The sequence below is a fragment of the Telopea speciosissima genome, chromosome 1 (genome assembly GCF_018873765.1).
Source record: "Telopea speciosissima isolate NSW1024214 ecotype Mountain lineage chromosome 1, Tspe_v1, whole genome shotgun sequence".
Taxonomy (NCBI): domain Eukaryota; kingdom Viridiplantae; phylum Streptophyta; class Magnoliopsida; order Proteales; family Proteaceae; genus Telopea; species Telopea speciosissima.
This window is the reverse complement of record NC_057916.1, coordinates 32,760,315-32,784,831: the sequence shown is the minus strand read 5'-3', so window position 1 is coordinate 32,784,831 and position 24,517 is coordinate 32,760,315. Positions and strand designations below refer to the sequence as shown.

Sequence of the window (24,517 nt, the reverse complement as noted above, 5' to 3'; positions counted from 1 at the left end):
AAATAAAAGTCAACTCAATGGGGGTAGCAATAGAGACCAGACTACATCGTTAGTCACACCATACTATGTGCGCTAGGATCTAGCAGAGCAAAGTGTAAGTAGATAAATAACTATTGTGAAAAATAGGAGAATTATTGCAAGTGTAGGTATAGTAGGATATCTCTAATCTCCACCACAAGGAATAGTTGACAAATTCAGATGTATGATGTACAGTGTAAGAAATAAATAGACAGCAAACTGAGGAAATAAAGAAGATAGTGTCACTGTGAAGTGGTAGTGAATGTGAAAGTGAAATTGGGGATTAAAGAGTAGATGTTAGTGTAACTGTGGTGCAAGTCCAAGAGTTCAAGAGATATCCCTTACTACTCAGGGTAATCCGAAGCCAGCATCCGGGGGTCCAGCCAGTGTAGCTCGCGCAGGTCAGTGAGTTAGCGGCGATCGTTGGGACTGTATAGAGAGTGTCTGGTATTACCTGGTCACCTTGTCACACTCACGACTCAGGGTGTGACAAAAACAGGTAGGTTAGAGAAGGAGCCGAATCAGATAGGTTAGAGGAGCAGGGAGCCAATTCAGAGGGTGAAATCAGTGATAAATCAGAGTAAAATTAGTGAAAAATCAGAGCCGAAACAGAGTGAAAAATCAGAGGGTGAGATCGGTTAGAAGAGTAGGAAGCGTAATAGTATAGGTTAGAGGAGCAGGGAGCCGGCAGCAAGTGCAGGGGTTTCGATCTAAGTGAGATCAGAGAGAGAGAGAGAGTTGATGGTTGAGGAAGAACTAGGGTAGCGGAGAGAAAATTTGGAGTTGGGTGTGGATAAATCAAAAAGGGATACAACAAAGACAAAAAATAAAATGAAATAAATTCGGTGGGTTTGGGGAGGAGAGATCACGATTCTTGTAGGTGTTCGGTGCTGGGTTTGGGTTCTGGCGGTGGGGTCAGAGAGACAGTTGATGGGTAAGGAAATCGATGGGTAGAGTCCGGTGATGAGGTCAGAGAGAGAGTTGATGGAATTTAGGTTATAAAGATAGTTGGTGGATGCATAGAGAGAATCCAGCAGTGGGTTTTGGGAGTAATCGGTTTGGACAGAGGATCCGACAATGGGTATTGGTAGGAGAGATAAGTGAGAGAGCCGAGAGGATCTGTGGGGGTAGAGTAGGGGTATACTTACCTGTGAGGAACCTCACCGACCACCGCTACCTGAGGAGATGGGGGAGGGAGTCGACCGTTGGCGAGCTTGAGAGTTCCTCTCGATAATCTGAACTAATGAGGAATAAGGCCTTTGGTGAAGATGTCTACTAACTGATCACCAGTTCTTATGAAAGGAGTGCATATATAGCTGGAGTCAATCTTCTCTTAGTTAGAAATGAGCTAGGATTGATTCAAGAGAAGAAGTAAGAGGGTAAGGGCTGAGAAGTGAAGGAGGTAAGGGCTGAGAAGTGAAGGAGGAGAAGTAAAGAAGAGAGAAGGGGAGAGAAGAGAAGAGAAATGAGCACAACTGTATGGGAGAGAGAATCGATTTATCTCCCCTATATTCTTCATTAATCAACTGCTATAATTACATACACCTCCCTAGGGAGGTAAAAGGTAAAAAGGAAAAAAGAGACAAAATACAACTTAAGGCACAATACATTAAACCAATTACAAAAATACCCCCAAAACATAAACTCTAACACTCCCCCTCAAGTTGGAGAATAAATGTTGTACATTCCCAGCTTGCACAGAAGAGTATTGAACTGGTGAGGAATGAGTCCTTTGGAGAAGGTGTTTGCCAATTGATCACCGGTCTTCACAAAGGGCGTACAAATGTATTCTGAGTCAATCTTTTCTTTGATGAAGTGTCTGTCTACTTTAATGTGCTTTGTTCGATCATGTTGCACAGGATTATGAGCAATACTTATAACAACCTTGTTATCACAATAGAGCCGCATAGGTCCCTCAGTGTCAAATCCTAACTCTTGGACTAACCGCTTGAACCATATGAGTTCACACACTCGATGGGCCATTGCTCTAAATTCTGCCTCTGCACTGGATCTAGCTATAACTTATTTTTTTTTTTCCATATAACTGTTCAGTTTTAGAGAGGAAGGAGAAGAAGGAAAAGAGAGGGAAAGAGAAGAGCACATACGGTTGTGTTTAATCTCTCCTATCTCAAACTAGAGACAAACTTCCTTATATTGAAAAAGAATAACTAATTACACGGGGGCCCCTGGCCTTATACAAATAACGAAGAAATATAAAATACATGTGGTTATATACAAGAATACCCTTAAACTCCTATTCTTAACACTCCCCCTGTGGGTGGTATATGTCATACATACCCAGCTTGTTTAATAAACATGATCAAAGTGATGAATGCTAAGTCCTTTGGTGAAGATGTCGCCACTTGTTCATTCGTCTTCACAAAAGGGGTACGGATGGTCTTACTCAATCTTTCCTTGATAAAATGTCTATCAACCTCAACATGCTTGGTCCTATCATGTTGCAGGTTGTCAGGCAATACTTATAGCTGCCTTGTTGTCACAATATAAACTCATAGGTTTGATCCTCAAATCCCAATTCTGAACAAGTCTCTTGACCAAAGACTTCACACACTCAGTGAGCCGTAGCTCTAAATTCGCCTCGGCGCTTGACCTAGCCACCACAGAGTTGCTTCTTACTTCTCAGTAACCAAATTCCCACCAACAAAAGTACATATCCCGAAGTGGATCTTCGATCGGGAAATAGATCCAGCCAGTCGGCATCGGTGTATGCTTCGATCCTCAGTGACCATTTCTAGAGAAGAAAGACCTTTTCCAGGGCATGACTTTAAGTATCGAGGATCCTATACATGCATTCAAGATGTCCCATTTTGGGTGCATGCATAAACGACTTACCACGCCACAAGATAGGCTATGTCCGGTCGGGTAAAGGAAAGATAGATTAGCTTGCCTACTAATCTCGATATTTTTCAGCATCTACAGGGCTCACCACAATCTTCTCCTAGTTTGTGATTCGATCAATAGGAGAGAAGGTTGGTTTACACCCTAAGTACCTGTCTCTGTAAGTAGATCGAGACAAACTTCCTCGACAAACACGATCCTTGCTTGGATCTTGAAACTTCAATCCCGAGAAAATACTTGATGGACCAAGATCTTTGATCTCAAACTCCGAGCCAAGTAAAGTTTAAGCTTTGTGATTTCAGTTTATTGTTCCCGTGACCACAATGTCATCAACATATACAATAAGAGCTGTAATAGTGTTGCCCTTCCTTTGTATAAACAAAGTGTGATCAGCTTGACTTTGGATGTATCCATTCTCAGAATAGCTTGCCTAAACCTCTCAAACCAAGCCTTAGGAGATTGTTTAAGGCCATAAAGCGCTTTCTGAGGGCGACACACTTTTCCATTGCCACTAGGATGCTTGAACCCGGGGGGAGTGCATGTAGACTTCTTCTTCTAAGTCACCATGTAAGAAAGCATTCTTTACATCAAGTGGTATAATGGCCTCAAGGTTTGCAGCCATTGAGAGGAGTACCCGAATGGAGTTATGCTTGGCCACCTGGAGCAAAGGTTTCGATAATCGTGCCATACACTGGTATAGCCCTTAGCAACCGTCTTGTCTTATATCTCTCACAGATACCATCGGACTTGAACTTGATGTGAATACCCATCTGCATCCAACAGAACTCTCCCCTTTGGGAGTTCAACAAGATCCCAAGTGTGGTTCTTCTCAAGGGCCACCATCTCGGTATTCATTGCTTCTCTCCATTTTGGATCAGCCATGGCCTCTACTACATTCTTAGGAATAGAGATGGAGGAGATAGCCACTGTGAAAGCAATACTGTAGGGGAGACAGAATCATAGGAGACAAACTTGGCAATGGGATTAGTACAAGCTCGAGTTCCTTTGCGGTGAGCAATAGGAAGATCTAAGTCCGAGGGTGTAGGAGTAGAGGAAGGTATACTGTCTCGGGATGAGGAGACGAAGGAGGATTTTGGCGGGTCTTACGTATAGGGGAGCCATGAAGGAGGATCTCTCTTGTCCTTTGTGTACACAAGTAGCTCCCCGCTCTCTGTTCCTCTGCGCTCGGAGACTCCCCTCAACAACGGTATCCTCGGACCTTTTCTTTTCCTTGTCAATTTGAAATGGGAAATAGGGACGAGAGAGAAGGAAATGATAGAAACTCGGAGCCTCTTGACCTCACTACCACGGCACTCCCCGAAGAGGTGGATTGAAAATACGGGAGATGTTGAAAGAAAGAAACATCTTTGGAGAGAAGCCACCGACGGGTAGGAGGGTGATAACATGTGTAGCCTTTAGAGGTAGAGGAATACCCAAGAAAGATGCGCCGAGGACTTAGGATCCAATTTAGTGTGGGCAGATTTGCTAAGATGGACATAGCAGGATGCAACCAAAGACCCGTGGGGAAGTGAAAAAGAAGAAGAAAGTAAGGGTAAGACCGCAAGAGGTATTGAAGTTGAAGACACTGGAGGGCATATGATTGATAAGAAAGACTGCAGTGAGTAAGGCATCGGACCAAAAGGTTTTGGAACATGCATTGTAAACCAAAGAGACCGGGCTACTTCCGAGTGGCGGTTTTTCTTTCAGAACCCCATTTTGTTGAGGGTATCAACACAAGCCACCTGGTGGATAATGCCACGGTCGAAAAAAAAGGACTCCAACCACCATACATATACTCTCCACCTTTATCGAACGGACAATCGAATACGAGTTTGAAACGAGTGTAAACCAACTCATAAAAGTTTTTAAATGCAACATAGACATCACTCTTTTGTTTCAAGAGATAAACCCAAGTAACTCGAGAGAAGTCATCAATAAAGGAGACAAAGTAAGCGGAAGCCACGTAAAGAAGTAACAGGAAGGGCCCCAAACATCGAGTATGAACAATGTGAAAAGGTGAAATAGATCTATTGCTAGAAGATGGATAAAGCTGTCTTACAACTTTTTGCGAAAAAGACAAGGTTCACAATGAAAAACATGATTGACGAGAAAAGAGGTAAATAAATGTGGCAACATTGTTCTCATAAAAAAGGAAGGATGTCCAAACGCCGGTGCCAAAGCAAAATGTCCTCCTGTACGTCCGCCATGTTGCCCCACACATAAGATTGAGCTATCGTCGCGGGGAAGCACAAGTGTCCGAACATATAATCCATCGATCTCACGTCCATCGCCAATCACTCTCTTTCCACCAATCCTGAAAAAGACAATGGGTAGGAAAAAATGTGACAAAGCAGTTCAAAGATTTAGTCATTGGCTAATGGAAAGAAGATTAGTGGCAAAGTTGGGAACATGAAAGACAGGACTTGAAAGGGATAAGTGGAGTAACTTGGACATCTCCCTTACCCGAGATGGAAGAAAGGGAACCATCGGCAATTTTTACCTTATCTTTTCCGAGAACAAACCGAGTAGGAGTTAAAAAGTCGAGACCTACACGTCATGTGATCCGTGGCCCCCAGTCAATTACCCGGGTGTAGTGGCGGATGAAGTAGAGACCTCAGTAGAGCGATGGAAGTAGTGGGTGCGATGAGGAGATCCATCCAAGTGTGCTACAATCCGACGAAAAGCTGCTATGTCTTCTTTGGAGAGGAGGATGAATCGGACTCATGAACCCCAACATGGGCTTTAGGCCCATTCTTCTTCGGTCCTTTCTGTCCTCCGGATGCGGAGAGGGTGGTTTCCTGAAGATCCCAACAAAACTCCTTTTATGCCCGGACTTGCTACAATAGTCACAGGAGAATCGGCCTCTACCGCCCCCTTAGTGAAGGGAGGGCGGTCTGTGGAGTAGATGAAACAAGAAGCGGCGCTCAACGGTGGGAGTGGTCTCCATGCGCTTCTACAGCGTCTCCTCGCTCTGTAAATAACCACCGCACCTCCTCCAGGGGAGGCTTGGTCGGCCCAGTATGCGTACCCGTATGGGTTCGAAACTCGAGTTAAGACCTCGAAGGAGCAGGACCCTCTCCTTCTCAAATAAGCGTGTCGCTTTAGGCTCATCAGACGAGGACACAGTGGAGATCTCTGTAGTGATCATACTCCTCCCAAGTCCCACAACAAGGCTATAGTACTCAGGAGATACTTTTGTCACCTGGCCTTGAGGCTAACAATACATTGAAGAAGTTGATAAACCTTTGTAGAGTCCCCGCTCTATCAAAAATACGAGCAACACTATCCCAAATATCTTTGGCTGTCTCCTTGCTCATAAACCTTCTTCCAATCTCCGGCTTCATTGAAAAAATGAGCGAAGTCATCACAAGGGAGTTCTCGGTTTCCCATTTAGAGTAACCCGGATCATCAATGGAAGGGGCCTTAAAGCTCCCGGATATATATCCCAACTTCCCCTACTTAAGGATAAGCTTCTTGACCGTGACCAATCCAAGTAATTGTTACTATCGCTTAACAATGGGAGCCGAACATTTGGATTCTCATATGATAGAGGGATTGGCAAGGCTTCGTAATGTGGGAAGTTCGGATGTCTCAACAGTTTTTCACCCATTGTGGTTTTAAAACAAACACTTGAGAGGAGCAATCAACAAGACTTCAAGCAAGAACAATAGATTCCCAAGTAACAGAAGAAAAAGCAGAGTAACCTAGACCACAAAGCTTGAAAAAACTTGTGAGCCTCACACAAAGCAGAAAACAGCAGCGGAGTAGAAAAGAAAAGTCTTCCTTACCAAGAAACGACGGTGGGTAGTAGTCAAAACAGCTCCCAAACAAAGCTCTAGTGAAGAGCTATTGCCAATCCCACACTCTGGTGGCGGAAACAGGGCGAAGCAGTCCTGGCCGAGATTCACTCCGTCCCTTGGATGCTCCCAAGCGGCTTCGAGATGACACATGGGAAGAAAGGTAACCTCCAAACGAAGCTAGAGCACTTGGTTGCTCTCCATTTGGATGAGAACCGAGAGAGAAAACAGATCTGTGAAGAACCGCAGGTTGGAGCTCAAACTCCGAACAACCAACAGAGGAAACCACCTCTTGGTCCACTAAACACCCTTCAACACCTTCAAACTCCGGGGAAGAGTACGCTCGATACCATGTTCAGTTTTAGAGAGGAAGGAGAAGAAGGAAAAGAGAGGGAAAGAGAAGAGCACATACGGTTGTGTTTAATCTCTCCTATCTCAAACTAGAGACAAACTTCCTTATATTGAAAAAGAATAACTAATTACACAGGGGCCCCTGGCCTTATACAAATAACAGAAGAAATATAAAATACATGTGGTTATATACAAGAATACCCTTAAACTCCTATTCTTAACAATAACCACATTACCACCCACAAAAGTATAGTAACCTGATGTAGATCATCTGTCGAAAACTGAACCAGCCCAATAACCCAATCAACATCAGTATAGCCCTCTATCCTCAAATGGTTGTGCCTGGCATATAGAAGTCCTTTTCTTGGAGAAGACTTCAAGTACCTGTTGATGCGATAAACAACATCCAAGTACCTACTATTGGGAGCATGCATAAATTGGTCACCACTCCAACTGCATAAGTAATGTCTGGCTGAGTCAAAGAAAGGTAGATGTTTTCTAACCAATCTCTTGTACTTTCTTGCATCTATAAGAGGGGCTCCACAGTCTTCACGAAGCTTGTGATTTTGGAGAGTTTGCTGGTTTACAACCCAACATCCTTGTTTCTTTCAACAAATCCAGCACAAACTTCCTTTGGCAAATATTGATTCCCTCGTTTGATCTTTCCACTTCAATTTTCAAGAAGTACTTCAAAAGTCCAAGATCTTTAATCTCAAACTGTTGGACCAAGTATGATTTCAATCTGCTTATCTCAGCTTTGTCATTCCCAGTCACTACAATGTCTCACCGGATAAATAAAGTGTGATCGGCTTCTGAGAGCATCCATTCCATAGAATGGCCTGTCTAAATCGCTCAAACCAAGCCTTAGGAGACTGTTTAAGGCCATAAAGTGCTCTTTGTAGGAGGTACACTTTCCCATAAGCTGAGGGAAACTTGAAACCAGGTGGAGGTTGCATATATACTTCCTCTTCTAGGTCACCATGGAGAAAGGCATTCTTCACATCCAATTGATACAAGGGCCAGTCTTTATTAGTCACCACTGATAGGAGGACTTTGATCGAGTTGTGTTTGGCCACAAGAGCAAATGTCTCCTGATAATCAATGCCATACACCTGACTATACCCTTTAGCCACCAACCAAGCCTTATATCTTTCCGTAGCACCAGCTGACCGATACTTTATTGTGTAGACCCACCTGCATCCAACTGGAACTCTCCCCATAGGAAGATCTACGAATTTCCAAGTACCATTTTTTTCAAGAGCCATCATTTCCTCAGACATAGCTTGCTTCCACTTTGGGTCAGACATAGCCTTAGTGACATTCTTGGGAATGGAAACAGAGGAGAGGGCAAGAGTAAAAGCAAGACCTTTAGGAGAGAGAGAAGCATAGGAAACAAACTGGGCAATAGGATTAGTGCAAACTCTCTTCCCTTTTCTAACAACAATAGGAAGGTCTAAATCAGAAGGAAGAGAAGGGATGCCACCTGATTGAGGAGGATGAAGCTCATGATGTGGATCCAAAGAGGACTCTTGGCAGGTCTTCTTTTCCTTTCCCTTCAAGCATTCACCTCTTTTGTACACAACTAACTCTTTTTCATTTTCATTGCTAGCAGCAACACTTAAATGATTATCAATGTCAACAACATCCACTTCTTTGTATTTCCCACTGTCAACCAAGACCGGGGAGGTAGAGGTTGGCAAAGGAGACATAAAGGGGATGGCATCAGTAGCCTGTTCACTTCCATTAGTTTCCCCCTGAAGAGGATGCCGATGAGGAGAAAAGAAAGGAATAGACTCAAAGAAGGTTACATCTTTGGAGAGAAGTCACCTTCGAGAAGAAGGGTGTTAGCATTTATACCCTTTAGTAGATGAGGCATAGCCAAGGAAAAGACATTTGAGTGCTTTGGGATCAAGCTTTGTGCGATAATGTAGTCCTAGATAGGTAGGAGACCTACTAGGAGCCAGACAACTTGGACCTGTAGAACTGTTGGTTCGATGGGCGGCAGAATTGAGGTTTTAGGTCAAATTTAGGGGTTGGGTTTGGGTAATGGGGATGTATCTTATATGGTAAAGCTTGGCACGTGTAGGGGAGTCTAATGAACTAGGTTTTATAGGTTTTGGATGGGTAGAAGTAGATTAGCTGGAATTGGGCAGCAACTAGGGTTAGGGTTTTGAAAGGTGGAAGATGATGGAATCTAGGGTTTATAATAACAGGAAATCAGGTGGTTGAATGGAATAATAGTTAGGTCGAGTGTAGGTAGGGTGGAGGGGAATATATGCTGAAAGTTACAGCTAAATCAGATGGTTAAATTTGGAGTTATGGAGGTTTCCTAGTAGAGATAGGAGAGAGGGGTACAAATGTAATTTCAGACAATCAGCTCGATGGATGGTACTGAAATTTGGATTGAGTTTCTCTTAGGGTTTGAGGAAGATTCGATCAAAATTTTAGCAGGTTCTAATAGTTAGATTTGGCTGGACAGAATTCTCGCGAAAATCACCTTGCATGTGACTTTCTAGAAGGGAAGAAGAATGGTTGCAGGTTTTAGGGTTCTAATGGATATATGGTTTGAGTGTTGACAATGGGGATCGATGGGGCTGGGTTTAGAGGATTAGGAGAAGAAGGGGAATGATTGATGATATTAAACACTTACTTGAAGTTTCGGATCTTCAATGGCAGGAGCTTGAAGACAAATAACAGATCCTCCCGGTCTACAAGACGTAAGAAGTTAACTGGAGATCCACCAATCCCTTCATCTTGATATGACTCACGAGGCAACACTCAACAGAGCAGTGCAGCAGCAGCAGCAGCAGCAGCAATGGCAGCAAACAAGAGTTTTTTAATTAATCAAATTCGTGTTCAATACTTTGCCCCCTTACAACCTTATATAAAAGACTCAAAATTAGACTCCTACACTAAAAAGGAAAGGCCTAACCCAATCCTTAACCTATCAGGTAATTTAAACTGACTAAGAAACTGAAATAGGAAACTGAAATTGACTCAAAATAGAGTCCTAATCCAGCCTAACTAAACAATTAAAAAACAAAATACTAAAATCACTTAAATTGAACCACAGGTTCAAACCAGCTTTGGACCAGTTCAATTTAAAACATTAAAAACATGAAAATAAAATTAAGTATAGGACTAAAACATCTAATCCCGTATGCAACCTAATTACCCATATTTTAGGCCCATAAAAGTGGCCTATTACATAGAATACCCATGGGATCAAAGGCCCAACATGTCCATAACCCAACCCTAGACTTATTTCTAGGGAAGGAAGCCCAATTTGGTGATAAACCTGCATCATGCGGGCTGATTTATTGACATGGACATGACAAACACACCCAAACACTTTAGGATGAAAGGAAAAAGCCGGAGTCTAAGGTGAAAGAGTTTCCAGTGGTGATTTAGAGCCAAGGAACTGAATTGGTATCCGATTGATTAGGAAGGCAGCAGCAAGAAGGGCATCAAACCAAAAAGTCTTAGGAACATGCATGCCAAAGAGGAGATTCCTAGTGACTTCCAACAAATGGCGATTTTTCCTCTCAGCCAAACCATTTTGTTGAGGAGTGTCAACATAAGTGACTTGATGAATGATGTCATTGTTAGTAAAAAACTGTTGGAGCCCCCCATACATGTACTCTCCCCCCTTATCAGAATGAACTATTTGAATGTGAGTACCAAATTGAGTACAAATCAACTGATAGAAATTTTTGAAAGCAACATAAACATCACTCTTTTGTTTCATCAAAAAGGTCCAAGTGGACCTGGAATAGTCATCAACATTTCTTTTCCGTCTTTTTTCTAATGGATAGTTGATTGTTTGTAGTCATGTGGGTCCATTTCTTTTCCATCACTTTTCTTTTGCAATCTCCAAGCCATATTGTGTTTGCAGAACTGTCTAAGGTCCAGGTTTTTATTTACAACTTTCTGGGATTTGTGAGATGCACGATAGGTTTTTTTTGGTTACTTAGTACAGCTGTTGGTTAGTAATTTGATTGTGGTAACTTCTGTTTTACTGTATATTAGACCTTTCACAAAATTGTATAGTGTTTTTTTAGATTTCATTTCACGATCAACCTAAGTTTCAATTGTTTGCCATCATTACCTTCCCCACTCATTATGTAATGTGTTTTGTTGCAGAAAATGTATTTAACCTTTGCAGCTTCCCTAACCTATCAGGAGTAGACTATAAGCGTATAAGGCGTGGATTTCAAGAGGTGACACTTTGCTCCAGTTGTAGCTATTGTATGAAAAAAGACTACTTTGTTGCGCTGATTTTTCTTTGCTCTATATCTGTGTCCTTGCAGGCAGTTGTTTGTGGTCTTTATCGGAATGGGAAGATATACTTCCACCCCAATGACAATGAAGTGCTGAAGGAAACTGATAAGGTATGTTATAGTAATGGACTTCTAACTTCTCTTCATATTTTGTTGACTTTACTCTCTATCTCTAAGGCTCCTGCCAATAACTGAATTGTATTTTGGGGCGGAACCACAAAGGAACCTTCTGTTGGGCTCAGGCAACAAGGAAGGGTTCAACTCTTGAAACCGGAAATTGTATGCAAATCTTATTCACGAAGGTGTTCATACTGTGAGAAATATACACTAATGGTTCAAGGAAACTAAATACGATCTCTGATTCCAATCGAATTAGATAGGAATCGGCTGGATCTGATTCCGATTCCGGCTGATTCGTACTGGATTTCTTGGTCCAGTCGATTCCTGCTGAATCAGAATCTGCAGAGGCCAATCCTGTTGCCGATTCCACTTACTTGAACCTTCTCTACACTAGTGGAATAAATGCATTATGGCTAAGTGGTTATGGAGATTTCCCAGGAAGCCTGGGAGCCTGTAGGGCATGGTTATTGGATATAAGGGTGGCCTCCTAGAGAATGGGTGGGATTCAGGTGAGGCAATGATTTCAGCACACCCATGGCCATGGAAGGGTTCTGTGGCATAATAAAAAATAAGGGCTCTTTCTCTCTATTCTCTCATATTTGTATTTATGCTGGGATGTGTTTTGGATGCCTTGTTGGTGTTGGATTTGTCGTATCTTTGGTTGTCTGGGGTAAAGGCTCTGTTATGCTTTGGGTGGGCGTTTGCGTAACTTTGTTTTGTTTACTGGTGTCTGTGGCACTTGTGTTTATGATTCACCCTCTACTGTATCTTATTGTCTTTCCTTTTTCTTTTAAATAGTTTTAATCTTTTCTTTAGGGGGTTCCTATTAAAAGAATTTCATCTAGTTTCCAAGTTTTTATGAGTTTTATTAATCGAAATGGGCAATGAGAAAATTACAATTTTGCATTATATACTTGGTGTTTGAAAACAAATTCTTATTTAATCTGTTTATGTCATCAAAGCATAGAGAATGGGCACGATTAGTAGGCTGCAGAGTGGTCTTTGAAGAAATAATTGGAATGGCTTATCAATGTGATAGCCCTCCACGATTTATTTATATTAGGTCTGGAGAAAATTCCAGAATATAACAATTATAATAATACCCCAAATAACTCAAATAAGGAAAAACAACTAGAATAGAAACTACCCCATGGGTCGACCCATGTTACAATAATACCCATATTCCAACACTCCCCCTCAAGTTGGTGCATAGATATCAGTCATGCCCAACTTGCACACTAGAGGTTGAAACACCTTTCCACTCAATCCTTTGGTGAACACATCAGCCAACTATTCACCAGATTGAACATAAGGAACACAAACAGTCCCATTATCCAGATTCTCTTTGATAAAATGACGATCAATTTCAATGTGTTTCGTCCTATCATGCTGCACTGGATTATGGGCAATACTTATTGCTGATGTACTGTCGCAGTAGAGTCGCATAGGCAGAGTAATAGGAATGCTCAAATCTTGTAACAAGGTTTTAAGCCACAACAGCTCACAAATGCCAAGAGCCATAGCTCTAAATTCAGCCTCTGCACTGGAACGGGCAACCACAGTTTGCTTCTTGCTGCGCCATGTAACACAATTTCCTCCCACAAATGTACAGTAACCTGTGGTGGATTTTCGATCATGAGAACCAGCCCAGTCTGAGTCAGTGTAGGCCTCAATCTGGAGATGATCATGACAAGATAACAAAACTCCTTTACCAGGGGCAGACTTCAAGTATCTCAAAATTCTGAATACGGCTTTCAAATGGTTAGACCGAGGATCATGCATAAATTGACTAATAAGGCTCACAGCATAGGCAATGTTAGGTCTAGTGTGAGAAATAAATTAGACGCCCGACTAACCGCTGATATCTCCCCTTGTCCACGGGTTCACCATCAGTGTCTCGAAAACGCGCATTGGCCTCTATGGGAGTATCCACAGGAGAACAGCCTAGCAATCCAGTTTCCGAAAGAAGATCTAGAGTATACTTGTGTTGAGATAAGAATAGCCCCTGAGAAGAATGGGCTACTTCAATCCCTAGAAAATAGCGAAGTATGCCTAGATCCTTGATCTCAAATTCCTTGGCCAAATAAGTCTTCAACTTGGAAATTTCAGCAGGGTTATTTCCAGTTACAACTATATCATCAACATATACAATGAGAAGAGTAATAATGCTGCCCGTCTTCTTGATGAACAATGTGTGATCTGCATTGCTTTGTTTATAACCAAATGTCACCATGGCCATCTGAAAGCGACCAAACCATGCACGTGGTGACTGTTTCAGACCATACAAAGCCCGCTTAAGTTTACACACCTTGCCCTGAGTTGCAGCAGATGAGAATCCAGGAGGAACATCCATATATACTTCCTCCTCTAATTCACCATGGAGGAAGGCATTTCTAACATCAAGCTGCTGTAGACTCCAGCCCAGGTTCACAGCACAAGAGAGAATAAACCTGATAGTGTTCATTTTGGCAACAGGCGCAAAAGTCTCCAAATAATCTATCCCATATGTTTGTGTAAATCTGCGAGCTACTAGCCTTGCTTTAAAGCGATCAACAGTTCCATCAGCTTTTTGTCTAACTACGAAGACCCACTTGCAGCCCACAGTCTTCTTTTGTTGTGGAAGAGTAACAAGATCCCATGTACCATTCTTCTTAAGAGCTTGCATTTCTTCGACCATTGCCTCTTTCCACCTAGCATCTGCAAATGCCTCCTGCCAAGTCTGTGGTATGGAAACAGAAGATAAAGAGGAAACAAAAGCATGAAATGAGGGGGACAAAGATTCATACGAAACAACCTGAGAAATTGGATGTTGCGTACAAGATCTTTTTCCCTTCCTCAGGGCAATGGGTAGATCAAGTGATGGATCAGAAATAATAGGAGAGGAATATGAAGGATCAGAAATATTACCAGAGGAAGTCTCATTCGGTCCTGGGTCAGAGGACAACTCTTGGTTCGGTAACACTGCAGTGGTGGGCTGTTTTTGCCCCTTGTTCTTTCGATAATACTGCTGCTTAAAGTCTTTCTCTGGCTGAACCTACTGCTGCTCCCCCTGGACAGCATCATCATCTAAAGGTACATGATAATCATCAATGGGCTCATGGAGGGAAGGAGGAATAGAAATCGGCACATCTTCTAGAGTAGGTGTAGACTCCCCCTGAAGAGGTGCCGAAGAAGGAAAGAAAGCCACACCCTCATGAAAAAAAACATCCATTGACATGAAAACACGACGAGATGAAGGATGGTAGCATTTATACCCTTTTTGGGTGAGAGAATAACCAATAAAAATACAGCGGAGACCGCGAGGATCAAGTTTACCATGGGCATAGTGGTTACGAACAAAACAAACGCACCCAAAAATCTTTGGAGGAATAATGTAAGAAGAAGACCCCTTTAAAAGATCAAGAGGAGATTTAAAGTCAAGGATCCGAGTGGGCATTCTATTAATAAGATAAGCTGCTGTTAGAACAACCTCGCCCCAAAAATGAGAAGGAACATACATTTCAAACATAATGGAGCGAGCTACATCAAAAAGATGTCTATTTTTGCGTTCAGCCACTCCATTTTGGGGTGGAGTGTCAACGCAACTAGTTTGATGAATAATACCTGGAGTAGCAAGAAATAATTGAAATGCCCCGTCTAAATATTCACGACCATTGTCACTCTGAAGAGTTTGAATGGTGGCTTGAAACTGAGTTTTAATTATGCTATAAAAAACCTTAAAACAAGAAAACACTTCACTTTTGTGCCGCAATAAATAGACCCAAGTGGTGAGTGTGTGACAATCAATAAATGTGACAAACCACTTAAAACCAGAAATAGAGGATGTGCGTGAGGGACCCCAAACATCAGAATGAATCATAGAAAAAGGTTTGGAACCTCTTTTATTTGAACTAGAATAAATAGAATGAGTTTGTTTTGCAAAAACACAAGCCTCACAAAATAAAGTTTGAGGATTACAATGCTGAAATAAACCAGGAAAATTTTTAGCTAGTGTTCCTAAAGGTGGATGGCCCAATCGACGATGCCAACGATGTAGTTCAGATAGATGATGGTCAGCGGAAGAAGCAGTAAGAGCCTGTCCAGACTTGGCAGCAGCAGTACTAGAGATAAGATCATCGTCAAGCAAATAAAGCCCACCACGCATTTTACCAGCTCCAATCGTTTTCCCGGACCCAAGTCCTGAAAGACACAATGGGAAGGATAAAAAACAGCTTTACAATTGAGATCAGATGTTAAACTACTGATAGAAAGCAAGTTAGAAGTTAACTTAGGGACATGCAAAACAGAGGACAAGGATAAAGAAGGAGAACAATGGACAGCTCCCTTCCTTGATACAGAGGAAAGAGAACCATCGGCTATTTTGATTTTATCTTTACCTGAAGAAGGAGAATAACGAAAAAATAAATTGGATGTACCAGTCATATGATCAGTGGCTCCGGAATCGATTATCCAAGGATGAGATAATGCCGAAGCACACTGACCAGCAAAAGAAATACCTGGTTGGGAGAAAACAAGATTGGATTCAGAAGAGGGAACCACAGTCGAGGTAGAGGCAGATGTAGATGGAGATGTGAGAGACCCAAAGTTGGTCATCATACGACGAAATACAGCAAGTTCCTCTGCAGAAAGAGTGGTATTAGGAGCTGTTTCAGTAGTTTCAGAAAGGTTGGCCTGGGCACCACCACGATTACCACGACCACGACCACGGCCACGGCCTCGACCACCACCACCACCACCACGACCATCAGATGAATCAGATGGCCGACCATGCAATTTCCAGCAAAAATCCACAGTATGTCGTTCTTTTCCACAATGGGTACATTTAAGAGGTTCCTTCTCAGACGAGGAACGTGTACCAGTATTAGAAGAACCACCCCCAAAAGTTGTTAAAGCTGATCTCTCTGGCTGTGCAGGTGGTAACATAGTGGAACGATGAGTATCCTCCAACTATATCATAGAGTAGGCTTGCTCCAAATTGGGAAAACGGGAACGATTCAGCACTTGAGACCGAAGCTGATCATATTCCACATTAAGTCCAGTCAAAAAAGTATAAACTATGAATTTATCCTCCCTTTGCTGAAATTTTGTAATATCGGAAGGACAATCAAGTTGAAAGTTATCATAGTAATCAAGCTCTTGCCATAGACTACGGAGTTCAGAGTAGTATTGTGACAAAGTAAGTTCACCTTGTTTGGTTGCATGGATTTTTCTTTGAATATCATAAACTTGTGCATCATTCCCTACCTGGGAATAGGTATCTTTAGCAGCCTTCCAAATTTTGGCGGCTGTATCAAGCAGTACATAGCCACGGGCAATGGATGGAGTCATAGCACTTAGAAGAAAGGACATAACCAGGGAGTTATTTGAACTCCACTTATCTTGTAATGGACCAGTATCACTTGGCTTAACAGTAGTCCCATATATAAAGCCCTTATAGCCCCTTGAATCAATGGAGAGAAAAACTGATGTAGACCAGCGTAAATAATTTGTTCCATCGAGCTTCACTGGACTGACAGGAAAAGAGGGATAATCATGATGATTCCCTTGTGCAGCAGATGGGCCAGTGGATATAGTAGACACTTCTGAATCAGGCATGCTGATGAGACTATCGATCAAATTCAGATATGAATTCCTGCAAAAATATTCTCAGCTCTGTTGGAGAAGACCTGATCCTCTGTGGTTTCGATCTTAGAGTGCAGAAATCTGATGGGAAAAATAAGATGAAGACCAATAAGGATCCTGGTGTACCGAGAACTTCAATAACTCAGAGTTTCTGAGAGAAAAAAAATCAGAACTATCATGGCTGATGAATCTCGAGTCCAAAAAATTCTGCAGATCTTCAATCTTCAAAAACTGATCTCAATCTGTATGGAGATCATAAAAAATATGGCAGAAAAAGGAGGTAAAATCTAGGGCAGGTACTAGATCATTATTTGATCACCTCAAAGTACCGCCCCCATGGGAAAGTAGAGACTTGAGGAGAAGAGAGTCTCGGCTGTAGAGTAGGTTTAGGGTTTTAGGAAAAACTAGGTTAATCGATCTAAGAGAGATCGATCTTGAAGAAGGAGAAGAAGAAGAGAGATGGAAGAAGGCAGAGATCGAACTCAAGGAGGGAGATCGATTTTTGAATTTGGGGATTTATTCCTTAGGTATCGATATTGGCTCTCATACCATGAAGAAATAATTGGAATGGCTTATCAATGTGATAGCCCTCCACGATTTATTTATATTAGGTCTGGAGAAAATTCCAGAATATAACAATTACAATAATACCCCAAATAACTCAAATAAGGAAAAACAACTAGAATAGAAACTACCCCATGGGCCGACCATATATCATGGGTCGACCCATGTTACAATAATACCCATATTCCAACAGTCTTTTTTGCTGATAGTTATATAAATCTTACTTCTCAAGAAATAGGTGGGAAAAAGTATATCTGCTTACTTGAATATCAGGTATAAAGAATAGTATTGCTAACACCCTTTCTGTTCTCAAAGTTTTTTTTTATGAGGTATCGAAGCACTTTGAATATTCTGAATTCTGAAGTCTAAACCATCTTAGACGATTTTCATGGATTGCTTCTAGATGCATTAGAAATATTCTCATATTGTCTAGCAAATCTAAGGAGGGGTCCATCTGAAACCAATTAGAGCAATATGTCGCTGAGGACAGCCACTTTATCTTTATATCTATGGGTAAAAGGGCATTGAGACATCAATTCGAAGGCCACTGTGCTTAGTTTTTATCGTTAGAATGGTACTAGATCCACATGGGAAGCTCACCTAGAAGATGGGACATGCATTCAAGTGTCATGGAGTGCTGAAAGCCTGAAACTGCATAATTTAATGGGCCATCAATTGTTAAAGTCTAGTAGCAGCTCTGAATTTATGCTACAGGATGGGTTGGGCCAAGCCATGGGACTAGTTTTCGTTTATATTCTCAGTTCTTTGGTCCAGTAGTGGTTTCAACTTCCAAGTAAATTTATAGTCTGCCCCTAGTTTATGTTGGGTTAGAGCAATGAAACTGAGTAGTTTCTATTATTTGAGTTGAACTTTTAAGTTTAAGAGAGTTTTAGGTTGATGATCCAAGGGGAGTAGGCCAGTAGCCTCTTTGTCTGTGGGTCTACTGTAGTAGCCTAATGATAAAAGAAACTTTGGGAGATTCCAGTAACATACGTGTCAACTATAATGACTTCCTCCCCTCTCATCAATTTTAATCTATTACTGCACCTTTGGCTAACCAAACCTAACTCCAAACATCCCAAACCTAGCCAATGGTCAACAATAAATCTCTAAAGCTCCCAACCACAAGGTGGGAGGTTTTTTCTTCTAGGCCAAAACCTCAATCGGACCTCTACTCTCCCAATTCAGCTTACTCTATGGTCCTTCAAACCTACTTTGATCAAATCTAAAGGTAACCATCATTTTCACACTTCAACTATTATTCATACCCTCATTCTAATCTGCATGTACTTCCACATTAAGTCCGTTCATCCTTTTAATTTCAAAAAATAATTTTGGCCTGATATTATTACCATCCCTTCCTTTATATTTTCTTTAGCTGAGGATATTGGCTACCTGATAGGTATTTAGTCTCTTCAATGAATTCAACCTCAATATAATGATCAATATTTTAATGTCTGCAGATGATAGTTAAAGAGATGCTGTCCTTAACCTTTTAACGGATGTTATCTGAACCATTGTACAAAATCTCGCGAAATCTCGGTCGAGATCTCGAATATTTCGAGTATCTTGACCTGACCGAAATGAAACAGCAGTTCAAATAAAAAAAATGCAAATACTCGGTCGAAATTTCGACCATCTTGTGATATCTCGAGACAAAATCAAAATCTCGCAAGATATCGAGATTCCTTTTCAAAAGTGCCTTTATAAATACCAAAACTCGTTAGTCTCGGTCAAAATTTCGACCGAGACTTAACAGGCTGTTTTTTTAGTTTTTTTCTCCTTGTTCTTCATCCTTTTACTTCTCTTTGCTGATTCTTGCACCGGCCTTCGAATCTTCGCCTCCTCTACGCTGGAGAACACACCATTAGCACATTTGTGAAGCTTTTCCACTATTTCAAGTAAAACCAATTTCTCCAAAAATGTTTTTTTAAAAGAAGCATGATCAATACTTGTTTGTTTGTGATGAAATTAATATATGTTAGACACCGGAGGCCGATCTACAACCTCACGGTGTCGAAATTTTATATATTTAAATATATATATATATATATATATATATATATTATTTTTTTATTTTTCTGCCTCAAAAATTTGGTTGGGGGCAGCATATATCTTCTCCATCCATTCCTAGTTTTGAGTACGACTCTTAGTCACAGGGACGTAGTGGATCATCGTTTTTGGATGACATCTTTTCCTACCAAACCACCAGCCGTATCCGTACACACTCCCAGAGGCTTCATATCATAGTAGATCAGTGGGTAGTACTTCACAATTTGGTGACCCATATCCTAGGATAGGTTACCTTTAGCATGTTGATGATGCAATTTACATGGCCACTATGGATGACTACACATATTTCTTCTCCACGACTATGACGTGACATTCATTTGTCCTACAGTTGGAGAACAATGCACGTCGGCTCCATCGGACTATGAGTGGGGTAGATCCTAGAAGACGGAGTAATTATTATTAGAATATTTGAGTCACTTGATGACTACTTGACTTGTATTGGACTATTGGGGATATTGTCATATTGATATCATCTTCTTAAGTTGTTATTGACTTATTGACTTATTGAACTTAATATTATGACTTAAGTTATGAGTCATTCACTTTATGTTTCCAACTTCCAAGTGAATTTACTTGTTTAAATTCCTTATTAATTATTATGTCCTCCACTACTTAAAGAGTTAAAGTCTTAAGCAATGTTTATGTGTAATTAACTAAGTTATACATTAGGATTCGACCGTATATTGCCAATCAATGGTGCAAATCCAAAACACCACTTTGGGTGACTATTTTTGCAATTTGAACATTTACATGTGTTTATAAAGCCTAAAATAGGGTTTCCATGAAGTTTCAGGCCTTAACTTGGCCTAAAATCCACCGAAATGACCTACCGAAACATAACAGAAAAATGTAATATTTTGACCGAAATATCCGAAATTTCGGATATTTTGGATATTTCGGTCAACCCAAAACACCGAAACGTAACGAGTTTTCAAACTATGATCTGAACTAAACATCAATTGCTAGAAACAAGTTTTAACTTTTAATGGAAGTATAATTGCCAGAAAGAAGCACCATTGCAGAGAGGGAAACATAGGAAAGAAAATCATTAAACCATGTGGTGGGAGGAATATTGCATCAACTTTTGAAGAGATCAAATTTTGCCTTGATACTGTCACTTCTCTGAGATAGTTAGCTACAAAGTACATAGTGCTTCAGTTGGACCATGATATCAGTTGAGAGAAAGAGAAAAAAGAGAGAATGATTTGGCTTGTCGATGAGACAGAGGCCACCACTTTATTTATGATCTTGAGAATATTACAAATATGGTATGAGTGCACAATCACACAATTGACACATTAAACATATGCATAATGAGTCTCGACACTCCAATGTACCTAGTTACATTGCACACTTTACCAAGAGAACCAAACCACAAGAGAACTGAACCAAACTAATCTTCAACACTTCAACACTTCAACACTTCAATACTCCCCCACAAGTTGGTGAGTCGATATCACGCATGCCCAACTCGGAAATAATAGGATGGATTGTTTTAACTGTTAAGCATTTAGTGAACACATCGGCCAGTTGGTTCTCAGTAGTAACAAATGGAATGCAAATTAGACCATCTTCAATCTTCTCCTTGATGAAGTGACAGTCAATTTCAACATGTTTTGTTCTATCATGCCGAACAGGTTTATGAGCTATACTGATTGCAGCCTTGTTGTCACAATAGAGTTTCATAGGCCCTTCAGGAGCTATTTTTAGATCTTGGAGGAGTTTCTTCAACCACATGAGTTCACAAACCTCCTGTGCCATCGCCTTGTATTCTGCCTTAGCACTGGATCTGGAAACTATAGATTCTTTCTTGCTCCTCCATGTCACCAAATTCTCCGGTTCGGTTCTCGTATTGGTTCTCGTATTGGAGTATGTAATGTAACTAGATTCATTATAGTGTCTAGGTTCATTGTGCACATGTTAAATGTGCTAGCTAAGGATTGAGTCAATCATTCCAAATTCGTAATATTCTGAAGTTATAAATAAAAGGTGTAGCCTCTGTCTCCTGGACAAGCCAATCTATTCTCCCAAATCTTCTTCTCAACTTGGTATTTGTTGTAAACTTGTGATATGGGTTCAAGGGTAGAATTGTCCTAGGGGTAATTTTGTCCTTGTACTTATTCCAGAATGTTCTTCTTTACATTATAAATAAAGATGTTTGTAGTCACTCTGACTTAAGCCAGTATTCATGGAATTCAATATGGCGTCAGAGCCAAAAATCATCTAGGAATATGGGCAATGATTTTTTTTCCTTTTTTCTCTCTCTCTCTCTCTCTCTCTCTTTCTTTCTTTCATGATATCACCCTAACCTAACCACCGCCGGCCAGCACTAACTTCCGCCAACCTTTTGCCACCACCACCACACCTCCGCTGACCTTTCCCAACCCCTCCAGGCTTCTGCCGACCCTTTCCGCCACCTCCACCGCCAACCCCTTTCCGCCCCTTCCAGCCTCCAACGACCTTTCTCGGCCTTTTTTTTCTTCTTGCGTGAGCTCTCTTCCCCTTTGCTGCCGTCTCTTTCGCACCCTTGGTGGTGAGTTGACTAGCACCAAGGGCCTTTTTTACCCTCATCTGTTCTGATATTTTTAGAATATTTTTTTTCTTCTATTCCTGCGATTTTTTTCCAGCCACCATGCCTGACGTTTCAGAGATCACTTTTGCTTCCTCTGGTTTTGATGGTTTGTCCCAACGTGACTTTCTTCCGTTTCCGGTGAACCCTATCAAGTTGAATGGAAGCAACTATCTCTTGTGGTCTCGTTCTTGCTTGTTCGCAATTGGTTCCCGTAGTCTCTTTGGCTACATCACGGGTACTATTGTCAGGCCTATAAAGGCTGGTCATGTACAGGATCGATGGATGAATTTTAATTTCTTGGTCATGTCCTATCTGGTTAATTCCATGGACCAAAAAATTGCCGAGCGTTACCTTCTTCTTGATACGGCTGCCAAGATATGGAAGACAGCCCAGGACACCTATTTTCAGGTTGGGAATACCGCCCCGTGCTATGAGCTTCGTCACAAGATCTACTCTACCAAGTAATTGGAGTTTTCCCTTTCTTAATATTATAATACCATGTGCAACGGCCTTCCGGAAGTGGGAAGATGGTTTGCGTGTTTTTTATTTCTGAGCTGGCCTCAATATTAAGTTTGATCAGATCCGGGCCAATATTCTGAATTGGGACCCTCTCCCAACTCTTGAGTAGGCCTATGCGATTATTTCGGCTGAAGATAGTCGACATACAACCATGGTTCATCCTGTTACTCAGGAACGCTCAGCCCTTATTTCTGGTTCCCAATCTTCCCATGAAAATTCTTCCCGTACTGTTATTGGTGATCGGACATCTGGTGAACGCCCCCTATTAAATGTGATCACTGTGGGAAGGAATGGCACACAAAGGACCGATGTTGGAAGCTCCATAGTCGCCTTGCTGATACTCGTGGGTGTGGGAAGGGTGGTTCCAATTGGCCACTAACACCCATGCTAATTAGGCATCTACTGAAGAGCAGCCCGACCAATCTCTTTCCCAAGTTGTAGCTGAATTGCAGAATCTCCAGGATATGATGACTCGATTGGATACTTCTTCTTCGGCATCTGTATCTCCTTCAGTGGCTGCTTCGGCTATTTCTCTGCCTTCCAATCTCACTGCCACTTCTTCCACAGGTATTTCATTTGGTAAGAATTGCACCTTAGTCATACTCGATTCTTGGGTTATTGACTCAGGGGCAATTGACCATATGACAGGTTCTTCATCTCTTTTATCAAATATTCCCCTTTATTTGGTCATAATAAGGTCCGTGTTGCTGATGGGTCTCTCTCTCCTATCTCAGGAAAGGGATCTATGTAGTGTACTTTCTCTTTGTACCTTTCCTCTGTGTTGCATGTCCCTAAATTTTCTACTAATTTGCTTTCCATTAGTAGCTTGACTAGGGATTTAAATTATAAACTGACTTTTTTTTCCGACCCATTGTTTGTTCCAAGGCTTGGCAACGGGCAGTACGATTGCATGTGGTAAGGTGGTCGGTGGTTTGTACGTGCTTGAGAGCTCTCCGATAGCTTTGAAATCCCAGCCTGCATCTTCTGATTCCGATTCTGCATTGTTTGAGTTGAATAATTAGCATCGTCGTTTGGGTCATCCACCATTGGGTGTTTAATTTGTTTTATTTCCTAGTTTGTTAAAGTGTTGTAATCCGAATAATTTTTCTTGTGATGCTTGCACTTTGGCAAAGCAAACTAGAAGTGTTTATCCTATTTCTGATAATAGAAGTATGAGTCCATTTAGTCTTATACATTCTGATGTGTGGGGCCCTGCCCGGTGTGTTTCTACTTCTGGATTTCGATGGTTTGTTACCTTCATTGACTGTTACAGTTGGACCAGTTGGGTCTACTTGATGCATAGTAAGAGTGACGTTTTCACCTGTTTCACTCTATTTCATAAGATGGTCCAGACCCAGTTCGATGCCAAGGTGAAAATTCTCAGGTCGGATATGGCAAAGAATACATGGATGGTGCCTTTCGCTCATATTTGGATAGCCGTGGAATCATCTATCAGACTTCTTGTGTGGATACTCTTGCTCAAAATGGGGTTGTTGAACACAAGAATCGACATCTGTTGGAGGTTTCTCGTTCTCTTATATTTACTATGGCTGTTCCTCCTCGTTTCTTGGGTGATGCAGTCCTTACAGCTACTTACCTTATCAATCGGCTTCCCTCACGAGTCTTAGGAGGTCGCTGCCCATTGGAGATTCTGTTGGGGACCTCCGTGTTTGTTGTGCCCCTCAAGGTTTTGGCTGTGTGGTGTTTTCCTGGAATCACCATGTACACGGCAAGTTCGATCC

General features: G+C 41.5%; 1 protein-coding gene across 5 annotated transcripts in view; it reads left to right on the top strand.

Moving 5' to 3' along the window:
* LOC122669976 (putative ion channel POLLUX-like 2) overlaps positions 1-24,517 on the top strand; it is a 162,851-nt gene that overhangs the window by 90,546 nt on the left and 47,788 nt on the right. For all 5 annotated transcript variants that reach the window (XM_043866924.1, XM_043866918.1, XM_043866909.1 and 2 more), the window contains 2 exons: positions 11,169-11,245; positions 11,336-11,416. In XM_043866924.1, the coding sequence (XP_043722859.1) occupies positions 11,169-11,245; positions 11,336-11,416 (158 nt within the window). The remainder of the gene's footprint in view (positions 1-11,168; positions 11,246-11,335; positions 11,417-24,517) is intronic.